The sequence below is a fragment of the Scyliorhinus canicula genome, chromosome 11, assembly GCF_902713615.1.
Source record: "Scyliorhinus canicula chromosome 11, sScyCan1.1, whole genome shotgun sequence".
Lineage (NCBI taxonomy): Eukaryota > Metazoa > Chordata > Chondrichthyes > Carcharhiniformes > Scyliorhinidae > Scyliorhinus > Scyliorhinus canicula.
In genome coordinates this window covers 106168325-106195384 of record NC_052156.1, presented here as the reverse complement: position 1 = coordinate 106195384, position 27060 = coordinate 106168325, and the positions used below count along the sequence as shown (strand labels likewise).

The 27060-nt window shown below is 45.8% G+C and overlaps 1 protein-coding gene across 2 annotated transcripts in view; it reads right to left on the bottom strand.

The window, feature by feature from the left end:
- Positions 1 to 27060, bottom strand: part of LOC119973251 (inositol 1,4,5-trisphosphate receptor type 2-like) — a 169581-nt gene that overhangs the window by 116874 nt on the left and 25647 nt on the right. For both annotated transcript variants that reach the window (XM_038810980.1, XM_038810981.1), the window contains exons 12-23: positions 25696 to 25898; positions 24823 to 24940; positions 21224 to 21275; positions 18287 to 18452; positions 16119 to 16286; positions 14754 to 14843; positions 12639 to 12767; positions 12394 to 12516; positions 10714 to 10914; positions 9611 to 9862; positions 6194 to 6319; positions 4449 to 4577 (exon numbers count right to left, since the gene is read on the bottom strand). In XM_038810980.1, the coding sequence (XP_038666908.1) occupies positions 4449 to 4577; positions 6194 to 6319; positions 9611 to 9862; positions 10714 to 10914; positions 12394 to 12516; positions 12639 to 12767; positions 14754 to 14843; positions 16119 to 16286; positions 18287 to 18452; positions 21224 to 21275; positions 24823 to 24940; positions 25696 to 25898 (1757 nt within the window). The remainder of the gene's footprint in view (positions 1 to 4448; positions 4578 to 6193; positions 6320 to 9610; positions 9863 to 10713; positions 10915 to 12393; positions 12517 to 12638; positions 12768 to 14753; positions 14844 to 16118; positions 16287 to 18286; positions 18453 to 21223; positions 21276 to 24822; positions 24941 to 25695; positions 25899 to 27060) is intronic.

Genomic DNA, 27060 nt, shown 5'->3' with positions numbered 1-27060 from the left:
CATCACCTCACGGCTCTTAAATTCAATCCCTCTGCTAATGAAGGCTAGCACACCATAGGCCTTCTTCACAGCTCTATCCACTTGAGTGGCAATCTTCAAAGATATATGAACATAGACCCCAAGATCTCTCTGCTCCACCACATTGCCAAGAACCCTACCGTTAACCCTGCATTCCGCATTCATATTTGTCCTTCCAAAACGGACAACCTCACACTTTTCAGGGTTAAACTCCATCTGCCACTTCTCAGCCCAGCTCTGCAGCCTATCTATGTCTCTTTGCAGCCGACGACAGCCCTCCTCACTATCCACAACTCCACCAATCTTCGTATCATCTGCAAATTTACTGACCCACCCTTCAACTCCCTCATCCAAGTCATTAATGAAAATCACAAACAGCAGAGGACCCAGAACTGATCCCAGCGGTACGCCACTGGTAACTGGACTCCAGGCTGAATATTTGCCATCCACCACCACTCTCTGACTTCTATTGGTTAGCCAGTTTGTTATCCAACTGGCCAAATTTCCCACTATCCCATGCCTCCTTACTTTCTGCATAAGCCTGCCATGGGGAACCTTATCAAATGCCTTACTAAAATCCATGTACACTACATCCACTGCTTTACCTTCATCCACATGCTTGGTCACCTCCTCAAAGAATTCAATAAGACTAAGAGTAATGTAGAATGGTTGTTTTTTGGGCTGGAGGAATGTATACAGTGGGGTTTCCCAGAGGTTGGCGTTAGGACCCTTGTTTTTCTTGATACATATTAATAACCTAGAGATGATACAAAACTTGGGAACCATAGAACTACAGAATTTCTACTTGCATAAGGAAGCCGTTCAGCCCATTAAGTCTGTACCGGCCCATCTAACCTGTGCATCTTTGGACACTAAAGGACAACGTAGGATGGCCAATCCATCTAACCTGCACAGTGGGAGGAACCTGGAGCACGCAGTGCTAACCCACGCAGACATGGGCTGGTATTGTGATGCAGCAGTGCTAACCACTGTGCAATCGTGCCGCCCTGCCAGGAAGAATTATGAACTGCGAGGAGGATAATGTAGAAGTTCAAAAGGACATAGGTTAGTGGAAAGGGTGGAAAAGTGGCAGTTTAAATTTGATGCAGGGATGTTTGAAGTGATTCATTTTGGTTGGAAAAATGTGGAGTGACAGAATAAAGTAAAGGTTACAATTCTAACAGAGGTGCAGGAGCAGAGGGTGTATATGTGCACAAATCATTGAAACATAGAAACACAGAAATATGGAAACATAGAAAATAGGAGCAGGAGGAGGCCACTTGGCCCTTCTATCTGCTCTGCCATTTATTATGATCATGGCTGATTATCCAACTCAGTAACCGGTTCCCGCCTTCCCCCCATATCCTTTGATCCCCTTCTCCCCAAGTGCTATACCTAACAGCTTCTTGAAAACATACAATGTTTTGGCCTCAACTGCTTTCTGTGGTAGAGAATTCAACAGGCCGACCACTCTCTGGGTGAAGAAATTTCTCCTCATCTCTGTCCTAAATGGTCTCCCCCGTATCCTCAGATTGTGGCCCCTGGGTCTGGACACACCCACCATTGGGAACACCCTTCTTGCATCTACCCTGTCCAGTCCGGTTAGAATTTTATAGGTTTCTATGAGATCCACCGTAATTCTTCCAAACTCCAGCGAATATAACCCTAACCGACTCAAACTTTCCTTGTGCGTCAGTCCTGCCATCCCAGGAATCAATTTGGTAAACCTTCGCTGCACTCAGACTATTACGAAAACATCCTACTTCAGATAAGGAGACCAAAATGCACACAATATTCCAGGTGTGGCCTCACCAAGGCCCTGTATAATTGCAGCAATACACCCCTGCCCCCGCACTCAAATCCTCTCGCTATGAAGGCCAACATACCATTTGCCTTCTTTACCGCCTGCTGTACCTGCATGCTTACTTTCAGTGACTGGTGTACAAGGACACTCAGGTCTCATTGCACATTCTCCTCTCCTAATTTATGGCTATTCAGATAATAATCTGCCTTCCCAATTTTGCTACCAAAGTGGATAACGTTACATTTATCCAAATATATACTGCATCTGCCATTCACTTGCCCACTCACTCAACTTGTCTAAATCGAAATGAAAGGTCTCTGCATCCTCCTCACAGCTCACCCCCCCACCCAACTTTGGAAAAATCATGTTTGGTTCCCTCATCTAAATCAATATATAAATATATATATATAATACACTTCGTGAATACCTAGGGTCCAGCATCAATTCCTGCGGTACGCCACTAGCCATTCCTGTTATTTGAAAAATGACCCGTTCATTCCCAACTTTATTTCCTGTCTACCAACCAATTTTATTATCCATCTCAATAGACTACCCCTAATCCCGTGCGCTTTACTTTTACACACTAATCTCTGGGCCGGGATTCTCCCCTACCCGGCGGGGCGGGGGGTCCCTGCGTAGCGGGGTGGCGCCAACCACTCCGGCGTCGGGCCTCCCCAAAGGTGCAGAATTCTCCGCACCTTTAGGGGCCAAGCCCACACATTGAGGGGCTAGGCCCGCGCCGGAGCGGTTGGCACCACACCGACTGGCGCCCAAACCGGCTCCAGCGACCTTTGATGCCCACCGCCGGGGCTGGCCGAAAGGCCTTCGCAGGTTCGTGCATGCGCCGGTGCGTCAGCTGCCGCTGACATCACCACCGGCGCATGCGCGCTGGGGGATTCTCTTCCGCCTCCGCCACCGTGGAGGCCGTGGCGGAAGAAAAAGAGTGCCCCCACGGCACTGGCCCGCCCGCCAATCGGTGGGCCCCGATCGCGGGCCTGGCCACCGTGGGGGCACCCCCCGGGGTCCGATCGCCCCGCGCCCCCCAGGACCCCGGGGGCCCACTCGCGCCGCCGATCCCGCCGCCACCAGAGGTGGTTCAAACCACGGCGGTGGGAGAGGCCTCCCAGCGGCGGGTCTTCGGCCCATCGTGGGCCGGAGAATCGTCGCAGGGGGCTCGCCGATCAGCGGGAGGTGTTTCTCGCCCCCACCAATTCCCGGGTGGCGGAGAATTTCTGCCACGGCGGGGGCGGGATTTTCGGCGGCTCCGGGCGGCGCAGGGTCGGAGAATTTCGCCCCTTATGTGGGACTTTGTTGAAAGCCGCCTGAAAATCCAAAGCGAGAACAGTTAACAAGGCACTCAGTACACTGGTTTTATTGAGAAGGGCATAGGATACAGGAGCAAGGAAATTAGGATAAATTTGATTAAAACTCTGGCCTTAACTGGGGTATTGCATCCAATTCTGGGCACCACAATGTAGGAAGGATATGAAGGCATTAGAAAGAGTGCAGTAAAGATTCATGAGAATGGTTCCAGGGATGAGGAGAATCTGTTGTGTCGATAAATTGGAGAAGCTGGGACAATTCTTATTGGAGAAGAAAAGATTAAGAGGAAATTGAAGAGGTGTTCAAAATCCTGAGGGGGTCTGGCTAAGATCAATAGGGAGAAACTGCTCCCATCAATGGAAGGATGAAGAACCAGATATAAACTGATTGGCAAGAGATGCAACAGCGACTTGAGGGGCAAATCCCAGAGAATGAAAGTTCAAACCCCATCTTGCCAGCTTGTGAATTTGAATTTAGTTAAAAGCTGGAAATCTTTTAAAGGGAAAAGTGATCATGATGTGGTCGGGTTGTCGAAAAAAACGAGCTGGGTCACAAAGGTCCTTTAGGAATGGAAATCTGCTCTCATTACCCGGTCTGGCCTACACTCCAGTCACAGTCCCTATATGGTTGACTCTTAACTACAACCTGAAACGGCCTAGCAAGCCCCTCGGTTTAGAGATGGCTGATAAATATTAACCTCGTTAGCGACGACCACCTGGCAAGAATTAATGAAGCAAACATGTGTGATGCAAACATTGCCCAATGTTAAGGGCAGCATGGTAGCATTGTGGATAGCACAATTGCTTCACAGCTCCAGGGTCCCAGGTTCGATTCCGGCTTGGGTCACTGTCTGTGCGGAGTCTGCACATCCTCCCCGTGTGTACGTGGGTTTCCTCCCACAGTCCAAAGATGTGCGGGTTAGGTGGATTGGCCATGCTAAATTGCCCTTAGTGTCCAAAATTGCCCTTAATGTTGGGTGGGGTTACTGGGTTGTGGGGATGGGGTGGAGGTGTTGACCTTGGGTAGGGTGCTCTTTCCAAGAGCCGGTGCAGACTCGATGGGCCGAATGGCCTCCTTCTGCACTGTAAATTCTATGATAATCTAGGATAATATATGTCTATTTAGAATGGATTATCCATTTTGCTTTGTGACTATGAACTGTGCCCTTAATATAGAAATTGAGGAAAACGATTTCAGAAATGCAAGATGCTCAGTGAATCCGAGATGGTCAGTGGACAGCCCCAAATGCTGAGGAATGTCTAATCCAGCCAAATGAAAATGTATACAGACAGAGGTGACTTACTTGAAGACTTGTGCTGTTATCGGAGAACGGAGAGCTGAAGAAGCCACTGATGATATTCATTACTGTGTCCGTCACATATCTCTCCAACGCAGTATCAGCATGCTTCCTATCAGTTGTGGAGTTGCAAACCTTCATCAAAACATCCAGTTAAAGATCAGTTAAACTCAAATGGTTCAGTCAGAGCGGAGGTTGAATTAAACAGTCAAGTCACGGGTGAACTAAAAGGATATTAGGACAAACCAAACTTTGCTCAAGTGAATTGCTAAAATTTGTCACACTAAAGGCACAACCATAGAATAAAAGAACCTCAATCCCTTGAAACACGCAGCAGCATTATGGAACAAACAACAATGTAAGGGGTCAAACAAAATGTGGGGGGGGGGGAGGACCGGTGTTGGGACAGGGGGAGGGCTGGTCTGATACTGCACTCCATTTTCTATTCCACTTCAAAAAAAAGGGCAACTTGCTTTTATGTAGCGCCTTTCACAGCTTCCAAAGCAACATGCAGCCAATGAAGTGCGATCAACAGAGTCATGATGCAGGAAGCGTGAGAGCCAAACTGTACACAGCAAGCTCCCACAAACAGTAGGTTGGGAATTACTGGGATAACCTGTATCGTAGTGATGTTGCCAAAGGGGTAAATATTGGCCAAGATACGGAGAATTTAAAAAAAATAAGTAGTACTAGCGGATTTTTGATGTTCCTCCATTTTTTTTATTCCTTCCTCAGAGTTACGCAGCCAATGCGCAGAGTGGACAGGGAAAGCCCTCAGTCCATCTCCCTGCTGGCTCCAAAAACCGATTCAGATTCAAACGGAATTCAATTCATGGTCCCCATAAGAGTGTTGATGAACCTATTATGTCCACCTGAGGGGCGGTTTAACCTTTCACGCAAAAGGCAGCTCTCCCAACAGTGCAGCACTCCCCTCAGCACTGCACTGCAAGCTCAGCCTAGGCTCTGGAGTGGGTTTTGAATGCCACACTTTCAAAGCAAGAAGGCTACCACCAAATTCCATTGTGATTGGTGGAAAGGAACATCAGGTGGGGTGTAAAACAACAGGCCGGTTCTTCACTCCCAGTTTCACACTTCTGCTGAAGGACTAATCTGTCCCTCATTTTTTACAGCGGCCATTTCTAAAGAAAAGGAGAATGTTTTTAAATGGGAGAAAACTTAAAACATCCTTCTTTTTCTGACATCTGGCTCAAAGATCTTCCTTACTCCAAATACAACGAGATGCAATTGTTTGTCTGCGGATATCAAAAGTAGAAAACTGCATAATAAAAACTGAAATTTAGCATCTGGGTTTTCAAAGGTTTACAATCCAATTGATATTTATTTGGCCGTGTTATCTTACAACACTTTACCAAGGCTGCGTTGATTTACCCTCGCAGTGCCGAAGATTCTCACAAACGAACGGTATTTTTAACATTTGAAGAGATGCTGGAGACCGGAAATAAGAATGGAAAACGCTGGGAAAACGCAGCCGGTCCGGCAGCATTTACGGACTCAAAACGGATTTGTTGGTTCTGAAGAACAGTCATATTGGACTCCAAGCGTGAACTCTGTTCCTCGCTCCGCAGAAGCTGCCAGACAAGTTCAGTTCTCTCAGCACCTTCTGCTTTTATTTCAGGCTTTTGAACAGATCTAAAGATGGCCAAATTAATTGCTTCATATTGAAAGGGAGATTCAATCTTCAGTTCATCTTTGATATCTACTGGAACTGATGCAAACTTTACAAGACTTACCCGAGCCATGTCAACAATGAAATTCTCAAAGAGCTTCCAGATGTGGTTACTTGTGTAAATCTCCTTCATCTCCACTTCCGTGTCCACGTAACAATGGTTCACAAAATTCACATATGCTCTCTTCACCTGTGAGGAGCAAATGAAATGTAACTTTTTCTCTATGCATTTCACCAAGGAACTGCACAACATACTAAAAAGTGGCTGATATCAGAGAGAAGAGGTTTCTCCTGGCTCCTTTCTCTGCCCCAAGTAGTCCTTCATTCTCAAGCTGCAAGGACCACAAAGATAAGCTCAGCTGAGAAGACTCCAGCCATCACCTGATATCCGCCCAAGTGGGCTGACCAGCAGGGTTCAATGGAGATTCAGCAGGATTGGGTTCACTTCTTCCCGTCCCGGGAATGTTGATGTTATCGTTATGCTCCCATCCTGCCCACCACGTCCCGTCCGATCAGCTACCCAAGCGCAGGACATTTCCACAGATAGGAAAATTCCTGGTCAGACAGCAAGCTAGGCAGTAATGTTACCAAAGCAAAGCATAACACTGTGTCTAATGTGCTTGTGGCTTGCTGCATATTTAATGTGTGCGATTGACCTCAGAACAAATTCAAAGATGATGTTACCTTTGAGGTATGCAACAAATATACTTGTAGTGCTTCAAAGATATATTAAATACCTTTAAAATGTCTATACTCAAGCTTATAGCTCAGTTTCTAGTAACTTCTGTGCCGCAGTTCACTTTAGTTCCGAGTCAATATGCAGACACAACCAATCCAACACAGTGTTCATAGATCAGTTATCAGACTCTCTAAATCAAACACCAAACAATTAAGCCACTGAACGTCCCTCAGTGGATGCTGGAAATATTAAATGAAAACGGAAAATGCAGGAAATACTAAGTCAGTATCTCCACGCAGACCTAAGCATATCAGCAAACAAGGATTTTGTTTTTATGGGATGTTGTTGTTGCTGGCTAGGCCAGAATTTGTTGCACAACCTTAATTGGCTTTGGAGAAGGTGGTGGTGAGCTCCCTGCTTGAAGCACTGCAGCCCATGTGGTGTAGGTACACCCGCAGTGCTGTTAGGGAGGCAGCTCCAGGATTTTGATCCAGTGACAGTAAAGGCACTGATATATATTTCCAACTCAGGATGGTGAGTGACTTAGAGGGAAACTTCCAGGTGGCAGTGTTCCCAGGTACCTGCTTCCCTTGTCCTTCTAGTTGCTATAGGCTCCAGGATTGAAATCTGCTGTCAAAGGAACCATGGTGAATTTTTGCAGTGCATTTCATAGGTTGGGCACACTGCTGCTGCTGTGCGTCAATGGTGGGGAGAATTAATGTTGAAGGTGTTGGATGGGGTGCCTATCAAGCAGATTGCATTGTCCTGGATGATGTTGAGCTTCTTGAGTATTGATGGAGCTGCACTCATCCAGGCATGCAGAGAGTATTCCATCAGACTCCTCACTTGTGTCCTTCAGATGTTGGACAGGCTTTGGGCAGTCAGGAGGGGAGTGACTCACTACAGGATGCCTAGCCTCTGACCTGCTTCTGTAGCCACAGTACGTATATGTCTAGCATCAAGCTCCTAGAAATTCTTCAGTGCCTTAGTAAACACAATTCTAGTGGCGCAAAGTAGTGACACAGCCAGAATGTCCCAAATTTGCCTTTGCGAGCTATTTACATGGAAGCAGAGAGTGGGTGATGGGGTAAGTGGGGCTGAGGGCACAGAGGCACCTCAAGAAAGTGGTTAATTCAATTATATTGGTGTTTAAATGGAAATAACTTAGGATTTCAATTATTTAATAAAATATGACTTCTGCAAAATTCTATAAACACACATGACAGAGCTTAAAATAAGTTAATAAGTTTGAGAAAGTTTGAACAGTTACACTGAATTTACAGCCCAGAGCAGGCCACTCAGCCCATCAGGCTATTGCGAGTATTATCCTCCACATGAACCTGCTCCCAGTGAATCGAACACTAGCTACCTCCCTTTCCATTCCTTTCTTCCCCAAATACATATTGAGTTGCCCTTAAACGCATTTTTAAAAATCGTCCATGGGCTGGGTCAGTATTTATTGCCCATCCCTGAGGGCATTTAAGTGTCAACCACATTGCTGTGGATCTGGAGTCACATGTAGGCGAGAACAGGTAAGGATGGCAGATTTCCTTCATGAAGGACACTGGTGGACCAGATGGGTTTTTACAACAATCGACAATGGTTATTTTTAGACTTTTAATTCCAGATTTTTATTGAATTCAAATTTCACTATCTTCCATGATGGGATTTGAATCCAGGTCCCCAGAGCATTACATTATCAATCCACTTGCAGCACGGTAGCATGGTGGTTAGCATAAATGCTTCACAGCTCCAGGGTCCCAGGTTCGATTCCCGGCTGGGTCACTGTCTGTGCGGAGTCTGCACGTCCTCCCCGTGTGTGCGTGGGTTTCCTCCGGGTGCTCCGGTTTCCTCCCACAGTCCAAAGATGTGCGGGTTAGGTGGATTGGCCATGCTAAATTGCCCATAGTGTCCTAAAATGTAAGGTTAAGGGGGGGGGTTGTTGGGTTACGGGTATAGGGTGGATACGTGGGTTTGAGTAGGGTGATCATTGCTCGGCACAACATCGAGGGCCGAAGGGCCTGTTCTGTGCTGTACTGTTCTATCTATCTATCACTGACAATACCACTGCGCCACTGCCTCCCCTCATATATTCACCTCAACTACTCCTTGTGGTAGTGAGTTCTACATTCTTACCATTCTCTGGTTAAATAATTCTCTATTGGACCTTGCATTTATAGCCCATAGCTTTGGACTAACCTGCAAGGAAACATCTTCTCCATGTCTACCCCATTAAACTTTCATAGTCTCAAAGACATGAATTAGGTCATCCCTCAGCCCTGCCCTTTGATAGAGAAAGAGGCCCAGCCGGTTCAATTTTCACAAAATTGGTAAAGTGCAAGAGGCCATTCGGTCCATCTAGTCTGCAACCGCTTTCCGAATGAGCAATGCCCTTCGTGCCAATCTCCTGCTTCTCCTCAAAACGCTGCACATTCTTTCTTTTCAGATAAGTCTAATTCTCGTTTAAATGATTCAATTGAATCTACCTCCAACAAACCCGCAGACAATGCCCATACCATCCACTATGGAAGAAAAGATTCCCCTCATATCAATTTTGCTTCTTTTACTAATTACTTTATTTCTGTGCTCTCTTGTTCTCGATCCTTTCACGAGTGGGAACAGTTTCTCCCTGTCTAATCTGTCCAGACCCTTCATGATGTTGAAAACCTCAAATAAATCTCCTCTCGGCTTCCTCATCAAGGCCTCAAAAGCGTTAACTAACACCGTGACAGTCACCTCACACAACGCATGGCTGCTAGTGAAAATCTGCTGCCTCAAAAACAGATAAAAGCTCGACTTTACCTCAGGTATGCAGTCCTCATGTGTGACCACTCGCACTATGTCATCCAAGGGTAGCAGGGAATTGCATTTGATTTCCGTGTACACATTCTTGCCCTCGGTACAGGCTGCCAGTAGCTCGACCAGAGTGATGTGGTAATTCAGGGCTCCATTCTCATCGCAACGGTCTTGTTCTGATGCCATCATTTGTAAAAGGAGCGGGAAGGATGCACGGTCATTGTAAAATACCAGCACATCCTCGCCCCCGTTAGCCAACTGCAAATAACATACAGGAAAATTATTAACAAAAGCCACTGCAAAGCATCCAATTCTAGTAATAATACAGATGCTTAAACAAGGCCAAAGTGATTGGCCACTTTGTGTTAAACTTGAGTGCTGCTGGCGAAATGTAACAAGTATTCATACCTCATCATGAAGGCATTCAACCAATCATTCGTTGCCCCGGTCATACATGAAACATACATGACCATACATGACACCATGCTACCTCCATCTATCACAGGATGAAAGACATGAGCTTATGGAGCACAACTCTGCTCCAAGATATAATAAAAAGTAAATTGGGCGAAGTGCTTCAAGCTGGCAGCCTACCCATGCTTAGCAAGATCCCATAAATAGCAACGGGTGAGCAATCAGTTGATCGAATTGTTTTACTGAAGGTAGCCTTGGTTAAAGGAGAATGCTGTCCGGGGGAGGGGGTTGTGGTCTTTATTGAATGGGGTCGAAAGATGTGGTACGTCCACTCATCTTAAAACCATCACCTTCAATAACACAGCTCTATTACCACCCATCTTGTAATGCCCTGAAGTGTCATTCTACAGAACACACACTTGGAATACATGAGTGGGCCATGCAAAGCAGCATGTTAACAAACAAAGAAAAATCTCGAGTAGTTGGGGTTTGGGAAAGTTGGTGAGTGAAATGTTTTGGTATGACTTCATATGCTGGCAAATTATCAATATAGTCACAACCACTATTTAACCAAAGAACTAGTATTTCCTCATCGTTCCAGAGTTTCAAAAATAATCTAACTGTAATTAGTGATCTCTTCATGATAATCGCAACGGAAGTTTCATCCCAACTGAATGCTGGTTGTGGTTTGTTACCTCGGTCATGACCATATCTTGACACTTCTTCACATACTTCCCATCTGCTTTTACGATAGTCTGCAAGAATTTAAGATAGAGCACATGTCGACCGTGCGTCTCTATACAGTGCACAAAATGCTGAACCACCCTCTCGCTGATCTCGTTGCAGATGTTGTAGTTGTTTAGGAAAATGTGGCGCACTGTTTCCACTTCCAGGAGCTGCAGAAACAGAGCAGAGTCATCAATATCCCGGGCCCGGATTGCAGGCGAGTCACAGCCATGTCCACATCTAACTAAAAATAAAGCCGAGCAAACAGAAATCTTCGACAGTCTGAATTATTTCAATTATAGTCACAGTGCATAGATTTCTGAGTGACCCAAAACCACCCAGCCGCAGTGTTTGGTCTGTCACCGTGCACGTTACGGCACTTGAGGTGAATATCCAGATATCTTTTAAGTGGGTTGAGGCTTTCTGCCTCTACTACCCTTTCAGGCAGCGGGTTCCAGACCCCCACAACCCTCTGGGTGAAAAATGTGTTTCCTGGGACCCTGGCGCTGTGAAGCAACAGTGCTAACCACTGTGATACCGTGCCATGCTACCGTGCCGCACATCTAATTCTTCAACCTGCTTGTTGGAGACAATGGGCGGGATTTAACTATATGGGAACAAAGTTCCATAGCGAGGACACTTAGCCGCATGTTTCCAGGCACTTGCAGTGCCAAGAAACACAACGCTACAAAACGGCACTCGCGTTAGATAGGGAGCCTCAGCAGGGTACGCGCGACTGAGGCCCCCATTTTTAAATGGCGTCCCAATCTCTGGAGCCCCCGAAGCAACCCCCGATCTCCCTTCCCACCACCAAGCCCCAACACACCATGGGAGAACCCCCCGGCAGCCCCCTCCCAACACCCACGCAAGACCTCTCCAGCCTGATTGCCACTGCACCAGAAAAATGGCAGCTTGGCACCTTGATAGTGCCAGGGTGGCACCAACAGTGCCAGGATACCACCCTGCCCAAAGGGCATGTACCTGGGGGTTCCGATCCCTTGGGAGACCCCCAAAAATGGCATTCCGTTTGGTCCTCGTTTGTGGAGACCGTTACTGAACGGAGCTCTCCCAAGGTCTCCGATGCGAAGGAGATAGATTCCATGCCTCGGGTACGTCGGGAACGTCAGGAATCTGCAGAATAATGTGAGACTAGCTGTCTTGCTGATCTCCCACAAAGAGCGGCATAATAAACGATCAGGTGATCTATATTATTAACATTGACTGAAAGAAAAATATTGACTAGGACACCAGCAGATCTTTCCCTGCTGTATCCTAAATCCTGCCATATGTACTCCTGTGAGGACAGGCATAACTTCAGTTTGACATCTCAAATAGAATCCATATAAAAGCAGCTCTCTGACAGACAGCAATCCCTCAGTACTGCACTGGAGTCATAGGACAGTCATTTGATTTCTGCACTGGAGGATATACACTGAACCACTGCACATTAAACGTGACTTTTTAAAAATGGATTGACCTTTATAGCAGGTGACAAAAGATCGGTCAAATCAAAAACACGCAACAAATTAAAGGTGCACAATTACTTTAAATATACATGAATGCAATGCAAGGAAGATTACAGTGTGATTGTGTGTATGAGCATCATGATATCAGATAAAGATTAGATCATTTCACAGGAGGCTACTCACACCAGGGGTGAGGAACAAGTTGAGATGTTTATGGAGGAGGGTCTGATTCTGCGGATTTCCCGCACAGAAATTCTGCACAAAACCATGGGCCAAGTTCATAATTTCGTTCATTTTGCTGTCTGTCTGTACGGGAAACAGAAAAATCAAATCAAATAAAGATGAGCTCCAGTGAGATCCCTCCAAGGTTGTTTTTCCTCGCGGAAAACCTATCTCACAGATTCAAATTGGTTCAAGTGAAAAGTTACCTTGTCGTACGGGATTTGCAGGAGGTCCAACACTGCGATGTGAGCCCCCATATTCTTCAGCAGGCGCTGCTGCTGACTCCTGCTGCGCCTCATGCTCTGCACACAGAGCTTGCTAAGCCGGATCAAGATCTGAAACAGAGAAGGCAAGCACCCAAGACGTTGTTACCAGGCCGAAACGTAAAAGGTTTGTCGCAACACCAAGAGACTGACATGGAAAGTACAGCACATCATATCACAAAGTCTAGAAAAGAGATTGTGTCTAAAATAAAGTCTTACTGGAATAATTCCTACCATAGGTGGGGTTACTGGGTTACGGGGATAGGGTGGAGATGTGGACTTAAGTAGGGTGCTCTTTACAAGGGCCGGTGCAGACTCGATGGGCAGAATGGCATCCTTCTGCACTGTAAATTCTATGATAATCTATGTCTAGCAGGCTGGTGTGGTGGGCGCTGACTTTCTGGTGGTCTTCAAGAGGGAGCCAGAAATATTCTTGTCTGGGGCATCGTATAGGGGGTAAGTGGGTTAACAGTTAAGGAATGGAGCAAGTGAGCTCCATGATGGATTTTAATGTTCTTGAGGGAGTTGGAAAGAAATACCCCAGAGATTTTCTCCCTTACTGGCACCGGGTTTCATAGAACCATTCGGCCCATCGAGTTTGCACCGACCCTCTGAAAGAGTACCCCACCCAAGCTCAGTCCCCCGCCCTATCCCAATACCCCTTAACCTAACCTACACATTGCTGCCTACGGCGCTGAGGACCCGGGTTCGAATCCCGGCCCTGGGTCACTGTCCGTGTGGAGTTTGCACATTCTCCCTGTGTCTGCGTGGGTTTCACCCCCACAACCCAAAGATGTGCAGGGTAGGTATATTGGCCACTCTAAATTGCCCCCTTAATTGGAAAAAATAATTGGGTACTCTAAATTTATATTTTTTAAAAACCTAATCTACACACCTTTTTTGGATACTAAGGGGCAATTTTAGCATGGCCAATCCACCTAACGTGCACATCTTTGGACTGTGGGAGGAAACCGGATCACCCGGTGGAAACCCATGCAGACATGGGGAAAAAGTGCAGACTCTGCACAGACATCACCCAAGGCTGGAATTGAACCCAGGTTCTGGTGCTGTGAGGGAGCAGTGCTAACCACTGTGCCCCCCACAGTTTTTCTCTGGGTTTTTTTTATTTGCCCAGATGAGGCAGTGGGTGTGGAAAGCAGTTGGGGGTGTCTCACCATGATTCTCTGGGCACGATCAGGAGCATGGGGCTGGCTTGAAGAACCAGCTGTTCTTTTCATTCCCGACATTTTCATATGTTATTGGACCGCAGAGTGATTCAAGTGTGGAGAAGAGAAGGTGGTTTAACCTTTTGTGAACTTATGGAATACATGATTTTTCACCATCTCTAACTTGCTGTGTTTCTTCGAACTCTGTTTTCCCTCACTTGTAGGTAAATGTATTGAGTCCGAACATAATAGTCTGATTGTGGCAATTCGCAGGATGTCGGAAACACAGGAGATAGGAACAGGGATGTGCCATTCAATAGATCAGGGCTGATTTTCTAACTGAACATCATTTTTCCTGCACAATCTCCATATCGCTTGATATATTTAATATTGAGAAATCTACTCATCTCTGTCTTCAGCATGCTCAACGATTGAGCTTCTACAGCCCTCTAGGATAGGAAAATCCAAAGACTCGCTCACACCCGTTGGTTTCCCGACAGCGTGGGATGGAATGGGAAACCCCATTGGCCGGCTGCCGGAACGGAAGATCCCACTGCTGGCGGGGGACACGCTAAGCCCGAGGGGCTGATGGGACGGAGAATCCCGCCACTCATCTTTCATCTAGGCATTCTACAGCCTTCGAGACTCAATACGGAGCTCAACAGCCTGAGATCAGAACCTTTGCCTCCATGTTATGATGAATGTCCCCTGTAATTTCTGGCAAATTACACGAATGAAGTTTTCAGTCCAAATAAGATATGGTCTGCTCCTGAAAACTTTCTCGAGAAAGGCCCAACGAATGCCCTAAAACACCTGCTGGAACGTTCATGTAAAACGGGACCTGCATCACTTCTGGTGAAGTGGAACTCTCACTTTACCAAGATTTACCCACCTCCTTCACAATCTTGTAGTTGTTGCTGCTGTTACTGTCTATTTGTGGTTTTTTGTTGCCATCTTGCACAGGGCTTAATATTCCCGGGTCCTTCAATCAAAGAACAAAATAAATAAATAAATAAATAAATAAAGGACAGCCAGATTGTCGCATCAAGGAAAGCACATATTATCCAAGAAAAACCCGTACTTCTCTGGTTCAACGTTAATCTCGATAAATTTGGGAGTTTAACTCAGGGAGCTGGATGGACAACAACCGTGCGGGAGGAGATAGTGAGGGCATGAGGACCTGCAGCCAAAGGGAGGGGTTGGGGGGGGGGGGGGGGGGGGGGGGGGGGGGTGGCAGGAGGAGAAAAGAGAGAGGATGTTGTAAGGCCCCGGGGGAGGGAGCCAGGGCCTGGGGCCCCTGGGAGGAGGGGGGGGTTGTGTGAGATTATGGTCCAGGGAGATGCCGGGTGGGGGAGGGTTTCGGAAGAGGGCACGGATTTGGAAGGTGCTGTCGAAGGAGCCTTGGCGAGTTGCTGCTGTGCATCTTGTAGATGGTACACACGGATGCTATTGTCCATTGATGATGGAGTGAACTGGCAGAATCATCCTTTAAAATGTTATTTGAAAAAATAAATTTTCTTCAAAGTATGTCTTGATATACGGGTAATAAGGTTGATATATTGGTGCAGTTTGATGAGTACAAACTGAAAATAAAAACATTTTCCATTAATGCAAAAAAGCCAGCCTTGCCAATGCATTACCTGTCAGCAACCCAAAATTTACATAACTGAAAACTACATAACAAACATACTGAAACATTGGATAATCATATCAGGTTAAAGTAACCGGTTCCTCATAAATTTTTTTAAAAATTGAATTCAAAGGTTTTACCAACATTTCAAGGCGGTGTCCATTCACCCAATAGATCATTGTTTGGAGCATTCTTGAAAGCCTAAAAATGAGGCCAATTATCGTGAACTCAATGATTGGTGCTTAATTAATTCGAGCACAAAAGATCACCAAACCATGACTTGAGCTTAAACTTCGGTGATCTTTTTGTGCCAGCTAAACCCATTTCGGGCAAATTGTGCTGAGATCAGGGCCCCAGGCCCGTATCTTTTTTTTTTTTTTTTTTCTTAAATTTAGATTACCCAATTATTTTTTCCAATTAATGGGCAATTCAGCGTGGCCAATCCACCTACTCTGCACATCTTTGGGTTGTGGGGGCGAAACCCACGCAGACACGGGGAGAATGTGCAAACTCCACACGGACAGTGACCCAGAGTCGGGATTCGAACCTGGGACCTCAGCGCCGTGAGGCAGCTGTGCTAACCACTAGGCCACCGTGCTGCCCTCCAGGCCCGTATCTTCAACAAACCTCGGCCTTCACGTCATCTGTTCCTTCAGCCTGGGTTTCATTGCTGCTGTAGATCCCTTTCTTCTCCACCCACAGTTCTGATTTTTCCACCGTTAATCGTAACAAATCCAGGTCAGCTTTGATTTGTTTGTAGTTGTCCACATCCTGAGAGGAAACCAGGAGCTGGACCTGAATAATATAAAAAAAATAGGCCATCAATACTATTTAAAGGACTTTTTTGGATCAAAGTACTTTTGTACTTTATCCAAAGAATTAAAAGACTGCTCAGTTATTGACTAAAGCTCTCCTGGACGATATCCCATCTTCACTTTCTATAGACACAAACCCTTCAAAATCGTTGCTGCCATTTGCACCAAATACCATTCCCACTATGTTCTCTGACCTACATTTTCTCCCTGACTAGGCAATGTCTCAAATTTAATGGTCTTATCCTGACATCATATCCCTCCTTGTGTTCTCACCCCACCTCTGCAACACTCTTCAGCCCTCCTGTGGGATCTCAGTGCTCCTCGAATTCTGGTCACTTGTACCTCGCGTACTTCCTTTGCCCTACTTCTGGAGGCCATGGCTTCAGTCACCTAGGCCCCAAGCTCTGGAATTCACTTCCCTAACCTCCAGCGCCATCCCCCTTCCCCCAACCTCTAAGTTGCTGCTTATCATCTATCTTTCAGTGAAGCAATTTTGGCTGTTTTATTATGCCAAGGGTGCAGTATAAATGCAAGTTGTTGTTGTAAGAGCAGGGAGCGAATAGGAAAAGTCAACAGCATCTGCGTGCAGAATTGGTTTTCCATTTCCCCTCTTTCTTTTCCATGGTCACCTTCTTGCCTGCCTGCTCTCCAGCCACCTGCATTGATTCTGGTGGGGGCGCATGGCCTCAAAACCCAGCACTATGGGCCTTGGTCACCCAGCCCTTTCCTCCAAACATCGCCCTCCACCCAACTGAATACTAAACCACCGGAGGACAAGGTGCTGTCTCCAAACAAGCAAAAAGATGCTTTAATTTTGTCTCTTGGAGTAAAATTCTAAATGTCTTTTTAGTTCATTTACCGGAGTCCGATGGACAAAAAGAAAATGAAACAAAGAATGGGAAGCGAAGGAAACAGTCTGTGGTTCGCACTGCTGCCTCACAGCGCCAGGGACCCAGGTTCAATCCTGGCCTTGGGCCACTGTCTGCGTGGAATGTGCCTGTTCTCCCAGTGTCTGTGTGGGTTTCCTCCTGGTGCTCCGGTTTCCTCCCACAGTCCAAAGATGTGCAGGTTAGGTGGGGTTATGGGGATAGGATGGGGGGTGGAATTAGGTAGGGCGCTCTTTCAGAGGGTCGGTGCAGACTTGTAGGGCCAAGTGGCCTCCTTCTGCACTGTAGGAATTCTATGGAAAGGGAAACTAATAGGAAGGAATTAGTCACTGCTGTAATGTAGGAGACGTTAAAGCCATCCTGTGAACAGCAAGCTCTCACAAACAGCAATTGGTAAATGACCAGAAAATCTGTTTCAACGACCTTGGAGGATGGATAAATATTGGCCAGAATACTGGGACGAACTTCCCCTTTTTCCTCATCAAAACAATTCTGTAGAATCTTCACCTCCACCTGAGTCAGTGGACAGCCGGTTAACAATTCGACTGAAAAACAAAACCTCTGCTAGTGCTGCACTCCCTCAGTGCGGCACTAGAATGCCAGAGGAACTAATCACAAAAAGTAAACAATTGCTGGATTGTTTTCCCCCCTCAAAAGAATTTGTACACAAAATAATTTATTTTAAGATTGTATTTAGACATAGAGGTCAGTGAGTTTTACAGGATTTGACCTCTAACCTTGGATGATTGTCCTAATGCACAAAATCCCACACAAATTCATTAAATAAAGGAAGGAAGGCTGGATAGCTAAATAGCTAAACTCTTGTTCACAGAGGGAGAATTCAGAATGCCCAAATTTCCAAACAGCACGACTTTTGGGACTAGTGGGAGGAAACCAGAGCACCCGGAGGAAACCCACGCAATCACAGGGAGAATGTGCAGACTATGCACATGTGATCCAGCTGGGAATCGAACCTGGGACCCTGGCGCTGTAAAGCCAAAGTGCTAACCACTGTGTCACAGTGCTGCATGAAGCTGAAGGAAGAGAGTGAGATGCAAGAGAATTGAACAATAATTTACCGAAGGATTCTTACCTGTTTAAAAGCCTGCAGAAGCTCAGCTCTTTGGCTGAAGTGTTTAAAGAGTAACTGTAAGGCACCGGAGACCAGTGGGGGATAATCATGCTTAATCAGGTGGATGAGGACTCGGAGAAATGTCCTTCCTCCTTCATCATCCAGTTCCACTGGGTTTTTTTCTTGGCTGTGGAAGAGAATCAAATTGTTTTCACGTCACAGAATCATTATGTAGCAGGAGGAGCCATTCAGCCCATCGTGTCTGCACCGACTCTCGCAATGAGCATCATTACTTAGTGCCATTCCCTTGCCTTTTCCCCCACACCCTTGCACAATGCTTCCATTCCAGTGATCATCTATTACCCCCTTGACTGCCTCAACTGAACCTGCCTCCACCACACTTCCAGGCAGCACAACCCAGAACCAATCCACTGGCTGTGTAAAAAAAGTTATTTCTCACATCACATTGGCTTCTTTTGCAAATCACTTTAAATCTGTGCCCGCTCGTTCTTGATCCTTTTAAGAGCAGGAACAGTTTCGCCCAATCTACCCTGTCCATCCCCCTCATGAATTTGAACATCTCTATCAAATCTCCTTTTAGCCTTCATCTCTCCAAGGAGAACAGTCCCAACCTCTCCAATCTATGCTCAAAGCTAAAGTTTCTCATCCCTGGAGCCATTCTTGTAAACCTCTTCTACGTTCTCTCCAATGCGTTCCTATCCTTCCTATAGTGTGACACCCAGGACTGTACACAATATTCCAGCTAAGGTCTAACTACTGCCTTGTACAAGTTCAGCATAACTGCCTTGCTTTGGGCCGCACAGTGGCGAAGTGGGCTAGCCCTGCTGCCTCACGGTGCCAAGGTCCCAGGTTCGATCCCGGCTCTGGGTCACTATCCGTGTGGAGTTTGCACATTCTCCCAGTGTTTGCATGGGTTTCGGCCCCACAACCCAAAGATGTGCAGGTTAGGTGGATTGGCCACACTACATTGCCCCTTAATTGGAAAAAATGAATTGGGTACACAAAATTTTTTTTTTTTTTTTAAATAACTGCCTTGCGCTTGTACTCTATGCTCCTGAAGCCCAGAATATTGGGGAGCACAGTAGCATGGTGGTTAGCATAAATGCTTCACAGCTCCAGGGTCCCAGGTTCGATTCCCGGCTGGGTCACTGTCTGTGCGGAGTCTGCACGTCCTCCCAGTGTGTGCGTGGGTTTTCTCTGGGTACTCCAGTTTCCTCCCACAGTCCAAAGATGTGCGGGTTAGGTGGATTGGCCATGCTAAATTGCCCGTAGTGTCCTAATAAAAGTAAAGTTAAGGGGGGGTTGTTGGGTTACGGGTATAGGGTGGATACGTGGGTTTGAGTAGGGTGATCATGGCTCGGCACAACATCGAGGGCCGAAGGGCCTGTTCTGTGCTGTACTGTTCTATGTTCTAATACTATATGCTTTACTAACTGCTCTGTCCACCTGTCCTATCTCCACCACACTTCCAGGCAGTGCAACCCAGACCTTCAATGATTTATGCATACCTACACCCATGTTCCTTGTCTCCTAAGAATTTTAGCCCTTATTTTATATTGTCTCTCCATTGTTACGACACCCCAGGCGAATACACAGTCAGTTCCAGGCCCACAGACCTCAGAGTCCCAAGGTAAGTGAATTAACCAATAATTTGTGTAGTTTCCTGAGATCTTTAACTCTTGACTGCTCCAATGAGTTACAGGCAATTTGTAAGGAAAACATTAAGAAACTTGATGTGTTGGGTAGGCTGGGTCTATGTGGACTGCGTTTGATGCAGTGTAGCGAGAGACAGACTTCCAACACTTGATGAGATGCAACACGATTTTATTTAAAATCTAACTATTTTACATGTTCAACTGTGGGTTGACACTATGCTGACTTGACTGGAGAGCTGAGGCTAGCCTGACCAGACTAACTGACTACCACATGGTGTTTGTACTGGCTGCTGCTCACGAGCTCTGACTGTCTCCGAGGCTGGATCCCGAGAGAGCGGGAAAACTGGTGCCCTCTGGCTTTATAGTGGTTGTGTCCTGTCTGGTGATTGGCTGCTGTGTTCTGGGTGCTTACTGGTCATCCTGTGTGTCAATCATTGCCTGTCTGCACTCCATTATATACATGGATGTATATTATGCCAAAACTGTTTATTTATAACAAGAGTAAAAGATGAACGTATAATGGAAATAATGGAACAATGGTCTACTAGTCTCACTATTCCCCAAACACCATCCCACCCTCCATCCACACGCACACACAAGACAGACACACAGAGGTGAAAGAAGCATCAAAATAATCTGGGTGAGAGATATTTGAGGATCTTCACGGCTGGGGTTGAGGACTTTGTCGGCGATGATCACTTCAGAATGCGGGGCATTGAACCGTCGGTTGGTTTGGATCTTCAAGCTGGGTAAATCAGGCCGGATTCTCAGGCTGTGGGACCCTCTCTAGGGATACACTTCAACTTGTGTTGAGCTGAGCCTTACCCACAGCTTGTCTCAGTTAAACAGAATATCAGAGTTGCAGTTTTTGCAAGGCCTTCGAGTGATCTGGCATCTTTAATGGGAGAGGAATCCGGAAAGTTCCCCCTCCCCGGCTCTATCTTGGCAATGAAGTTGATCTGTTGCTAGAGGAGCCCATCAAAATGACATCACGGGCTATGCCATAGAGCATCGAGGGAGAGGCCTGGACCAGGGATGTTTTTCAGTTTGATCAAAGTCTGCGGTTTAAAACAAAATCTGCAATGTTGCAGGACTAAAGAAAACACAAGGATTTAACAAGTTTCCTACACCATGTAAACTTGGTGATATGGGTCAGCAATTCGGGGCGATGAAAAATGGAACGTCGATTCACTATTTCACAATATCAAAGTCAAAACGTACCCCAATAAATTTATTTTTACCATAAAATGTGGGGGGAGAAAAGACTGAAAGTTTCTCTTACCTTCCTGCAAACATAGTCTCTGCCTGTTCTCCAATGGCTTCAAGATCTGGGACTGTACAAAACAAAATGTCATTTTAGATGCAAACACATTATCAGAGGTGTGATGAGATTTGATTTATCGAGCTCCATTACCTGCCTCCTACTCCTTAGCGCATCAAGCAACAGCGGGAAATTTAGACTTTGGGCTCCAAGCGACACAGCATCAGCCAACTGGCATATATTTCTCCCCAAGGCAGTCAGTGGAAATGAAGATCGGCAGAGATGCACAAACAAGCAGCTAAACCGATACCACCCCATTTACACCAAAAATACTAAATTATTCCCAGTCTTTTCAGAGAAAGGAGGAAGGTTATGCTGGAACTGTATAAAATGTTGGTTAGGCCACAGCTAGAGTATTGTTTGCAGTTCTGGAATCCACATTATAGGAGGGATGTGATATCACTGGAAAGGGTGCAGAGGAGATTTACCAGGGTGTGGCCTGGACTGGAGAGTTTTCGTTATGAAGAGAGATTGGATAGACTTGGGTCATTTTCCTTGGAGCAGGGGAGACTGAGGGGAGACATGATTAATGTGCATAAAATTAAAAGGGGCGTAGAGAGAGCAGACAGGAAGAAACTTTCCTTCTTGATGGAGGGATAAATGACCAGGGGGCATAGATTTAAGTTAAGAGGCAAGTGGTTTAGAGGGATGAACAAAACAAAGGACAAAGAATAACACAGCACAGGAACAGGCCCTTCGACCCTCCAAGCCTGCATCGATCACGTGTCCTGCCTAGACCAACTGCTTGTATCCTTCTAAACCCTGTCTGTTCATGTGCCTATCCAGATAGGTATTAAAGGTCGCTAACGCATCTGCCTCAACTACCTCACTTGGCAGTGCATTCCAGGCCACCACCACCCTCTGTGTAAAAAAACTTGCTCCGCACATCCCCACTGAACCTTCCCCTCCCCCCTCACCTTGAGCTTGTGCCCTCTTGTAATTATCATTTCTGCCCTAGGAAACAGCCTCCAACTGTTCACCCTATCTATACCCCTATAAACGTCTATCAGGTCGCCCCTCAGCCTCTGTCTCTCTAGGGAGAACAATCCCACTTTATTCAATCTCTCCTCATAGCTAATACCCTCCATACCAGGCAACATCCTGGTAAACCTTTTCCAAAGCCTCCACATTCTTCTGGTAGTGCGGTGACCAGAATTGGACACAGTATTCCAAATATGGCCCAACCAACGTTCTATTTAACTAACATAATTTTCGAGTTTTTATACTCGATACCCTGCCCTATGAAGGCAAGCGTACCATATGCTTTCTTTATCACCATTATCACCTGTGCTGCTATTTTTAAGGATCTGTGGACCTCTCTGTGTCTCTATGCCCAGATCTCTCTGTGTCTCTATGCCCAGATCTCTCTGTGTCTCTATGCCCAGATCTCTCTGTGTCTCTATGCTCCTGATGGTTCTGCCATTTATTTTATAGCTCCCACCTGAATTGGATCTACCAAAGTGCATCACCTCGCGTTTGTCCGGGTTAAATCCCATCTGTCATTTCTCTTTGGCAATTTTGCAGCCTATCTATATCCTGTTGTATTTTCTAACAATCTTCATCACTGTCCACAACTCCTGCAATCTTAGTATCATCCACAAACTTGCTAATCAGACCTGCTATGTTTTCTTCCAAGTCTTTATATATATTACAAAGAGCAGAGGTCCCAGTACTGATCCCTGTAGAACACCACTAGTTACAGACCTCCATTCGGAAAAACACCCTTCCAATGCTACCCTCTGTCTTCTATGGCCAAGTCAGTTCTGGATCCATCCAGCTATTTCACCCCTGACCCCATGTGATTTAATCTTTTGCACCAGCCTGCCTTGAGGGACCTTTTCAAATGCTTTACTAAAGTCCATGGATGAGAGGAAAAACCTTTCCACCCAGAGGGTGGTGGGAGTCTGGAACTCACTACCTGAAAGGGTGGTGGAGACAGAGACCCTGATAACATTTAAGAAGTGCTTAGATGTGCACTTGCAATGTCAAGACATTATAGGCAATGGGCCAAGTTTTGGAAAATGGAATTAGAATACAGTAGTTAGATGGTTGTTTTGACTGACACAAACTCAATGGGCCAAAGGGCCTTTTCTGTGCTGTAGACCGCTATGACGATGGCCAATGATCCAGTGATGGGTTTCTGCTTTCTAGACCTATACTCGAACACCTCTTAACTTTTACACTAAAAACATGAAGGTTAACCGCACTATTTAAAAAGAACTCCCACCAGAATACACTTTGTATAAAGCATACACTGATATTCATGGATACACTCACACATTCAGTCGCATGCACACATATCACAGTCTCTATTGTGAAAGAACAAAGCCAAATTGTTTGAAAATTCTCCACTTGGAAGAATGTTTGCGGTAGTCTATCTGCTGCGGTATTTATATTTTTTGTAATTTGAAATATATTAACCCCACAAGCTCGTATTGCAGAGTCTAAGTCTCGGTATAGTCTCACGCTCCCAGTTTTTTTCGCCTCAGAACTGGTAACAAGCCACCTCAGAAAGGACCATCATGTGATGCCTTAAGTCCATCATGCTTGAATCACCAAGCAAAAAGTCTGAAAGCTGAGCGCTCTTTCAACTGCACCAGGGTACAGTGATCGCAGGAAACCGCCAAATTTAACTGTCCACTTTGCTGCACGTTCAACATATACTGTGGCGAATGTTCCTTCACTGTTGCTGGGTTAGATTCCTGGAACCCCTTACCTAACAGCACTATGGGTGGGCCTACAACCAAGGGACTGCTGCGGCCTCAAGATGATGGCTCACCACCACCTTCTCGAGGGAAATTAGGGATGACACCCGCTAGAGACGTACACATTGCACTTTCGAAAATGTGCTGATGAAATGTCAATAGGCTCACCAAAAAGGGAGTGGGGGGGGGGGGGTTGGGGGAAAGATAGAAAGGGAGAGAAAGGAGAGAAAATGGAACAAGCTTGGTGAAGAGAGAGTAAGGACAAAAGGAAAAGAGAGTAGAGCGACTGAGAGAGAGCATAGAGAGAGAGAGTATATAGAGAGAGTATAGAGCGAGAAAGCGAGCGAGAGCGCGAGTGAGAGAGAGAGAAAAGTGGAAAGGAAGAGAAAAAAAGAGAAAAAAGGGCCAATGTCACTTATCCTCAAGTCAGCTGAAGCACTTTGCCGATGAAAGCTTCGGAGCAGATGATCCACGCTGGTGGAGCAGGAGATTCATGAGCCAAGTGTGCTCAAACTCCAGAGAAAGAGAGTTCAAAAACAGCGCACAATAAAGACATTGTTGTGCACTTCTTTTATACACAGGAACAAATGTGCTTCACAAAACATAGACACTCATTTGGCAGCGTGCTGCTCCTTTAGTATTCTAAGCTAGGTTACAAACACAAAATCAACAACCCCCAAAATGCATTCTCTGTATTTTGAAGAAACAAAAAAGTTCAAGCTTCCTAATCGCAAAGGATTAGATAACTGGCCGTGATTTGCTGGGGTTTCCCCTCCACTGTGACTGCCTTTTGAAAACTGTCTCGGGGCCAAATGATCCTGCCAATGCCTCAACACACAGCGAGTGTACACTCACCTGCGACTTCCACCGATAAACCCGTCGAGGAGTCAAGAGAATTGTTCTCACCAAATTCTTTCTTATAGATAGACAACATATAGGAAATGCGATAATCCAGTCTAACGCTGAGGATGAACTGAAAAGAAAAGCCATTTTCACAATTCCAGACAGCACAGATTCATATTGAATAATTATCATGAGCAGAAAGGGACTCTAAACATGTTTGGTGTATTTTCAAATGGAAAACTAATCCGTTTGTTAAATGGTCACTTCTAAAAGCTAACCATTTGCCACCAGAAACAATTTTGTTCCTGAAAGGGTTTGCTGGATGGATGCAGAGAAATGTCCATTCAAAAGAAAGATTAAACTAAAGGGGAGCATAAATATTGGATAGTCTTTAATAACTTCAAAATAGAATTCAGGAGAAACATTTTTACTCAGCGATTAGATTGCAGCACTCGCTCTCACGAAGATTAATGAGGTGAATAACATTGCTACGTTCAAAGATAAACAGGAGACAGAAAAGAGTTAAAGGGTATGTTGATGGAGTCCGATGAGGTAAAGTGTTAGGAGGATAATACAGCACATGAACATCAGATCCAGAAACCTGTTTCTGTGAGGTAAATACTATGTAATTTTTCCTAAGTTATCGCATTCTCCCTGATTTGCTGCACTAATCTCTTATTTAACACGTAGATAAAGCGTGGTCTATTTATAGAATTTGATAAGTCTAATGTCTTCAAGAATTCAATGAGCCACTCTATCACGCCCACATGGTACGAGGCTCTAATACAGATAGCCACTTTCCTGGGTGCTCATTATCAATCTGCACACGAAAGATGGGTTAATTAAAATGTAATGGCAGCAAACTCCAATCTGTCAAAGGCGTACCTGCAGTATCTCGATTATTTTCAGCTTTGTGTCCATGACGGTCACGTCCTCATTCTCCACGGCATGCACTTGCTTCCCTGGTATCGTCCTGGTCTGGCTGTCTTGACTCTCCGCCAGAACCCCCGGGAGGAGAGACCCTCGACTGAGAACCATCTGTGTCATCATCTCGCCCACTCCGTGAATTGTCCGGATCACATTGTTACCTGCAAAAATGATGGACAGAGATGACGTGGGAGGTGGTGGGGGAGGCCACTTTGCTGGAACTGAAGATTCTGATAGAATTTTTGGCTTGTCTTGTGCCCCTTACATAGAAAAGGAAACCAAATTCCATTTTAACTGTGTGGTTATGCAGAGCACAGAGCAATGCACTGAGGAAATGGAGTCCTGTACATGGGGAGGGAGGTGGAGGAACTGCAGGGTAGATTTTCCAGCTCTTACACTGGGGATTGGGAATCACAGAATAATACAGTGCTGAAGAGGCCCTTCAGTCCATCAAGTCTGCACCGCTGCATGAAAAACACCTGACCTACCTACCAAATCACATTTTCCACCATTTGGCTCATAGCCTTGAATGTTATGATGTGCCAAGTGCTCATCCAGGTGCTTTTTAAAGATATGAGGCAACCCGCCTCTACCACCCTCCCAGGCAGTGCATTCCAGACCATCGCCACCCTCTGGGTAAAACGTTTTTCCTCACATCTCCCCTAAACCTGCAGCTCACCTTGAGCTTGTCTCCCCTTGTAACTGACCCTTCAACTAAGGGGAACAGCTGCTCCCTATCCACCCTGTCCACGCTCCTCATAATCTTATACCCCTCAATCAGGCCGCCCTTCAGTCTTCCGTGCTACAACAAAAACAATCCAAGTCTCCCTTCATAACTTATATCTTCCATCCCAGATAACATCCTGGTGAATCGCCTCTGCACCCTCTCCAGTACAATTACATCCTTCCTATACTGTGGCGACCAGGATTGCACACAGTATTCCAGCTGTGGCCTCACTAAAGTTCTATACAACTCCAACATGACCCTGCTTTGGTAATCTATGCCTCGATTGATAAAGGCAAATGTCCCATATGCCTTTTTCCTCACCCTATTAACCTGTCCTTCTGCCTTCAAGAGATCTATGGACAAACACGCCAAGGTCCCTTTGTTCCTTGGAACTTCCCAGTGTTGTGCCATGCATTGAATAATCAGCTGAGCAAAGCAAGAAGAACAGACAAGAAAAGGTGTGTATTTATATAGCACCTTTTCGCAACCTTAGGATATGTTTGAATGCTTCCCAGTCAGTAAAGTACAAAGCTCAGTCACTGTTGTAAGGTAGGAAACATGGCCACCAGTTTCTGCACAGCAAGCCCCCACAAAAA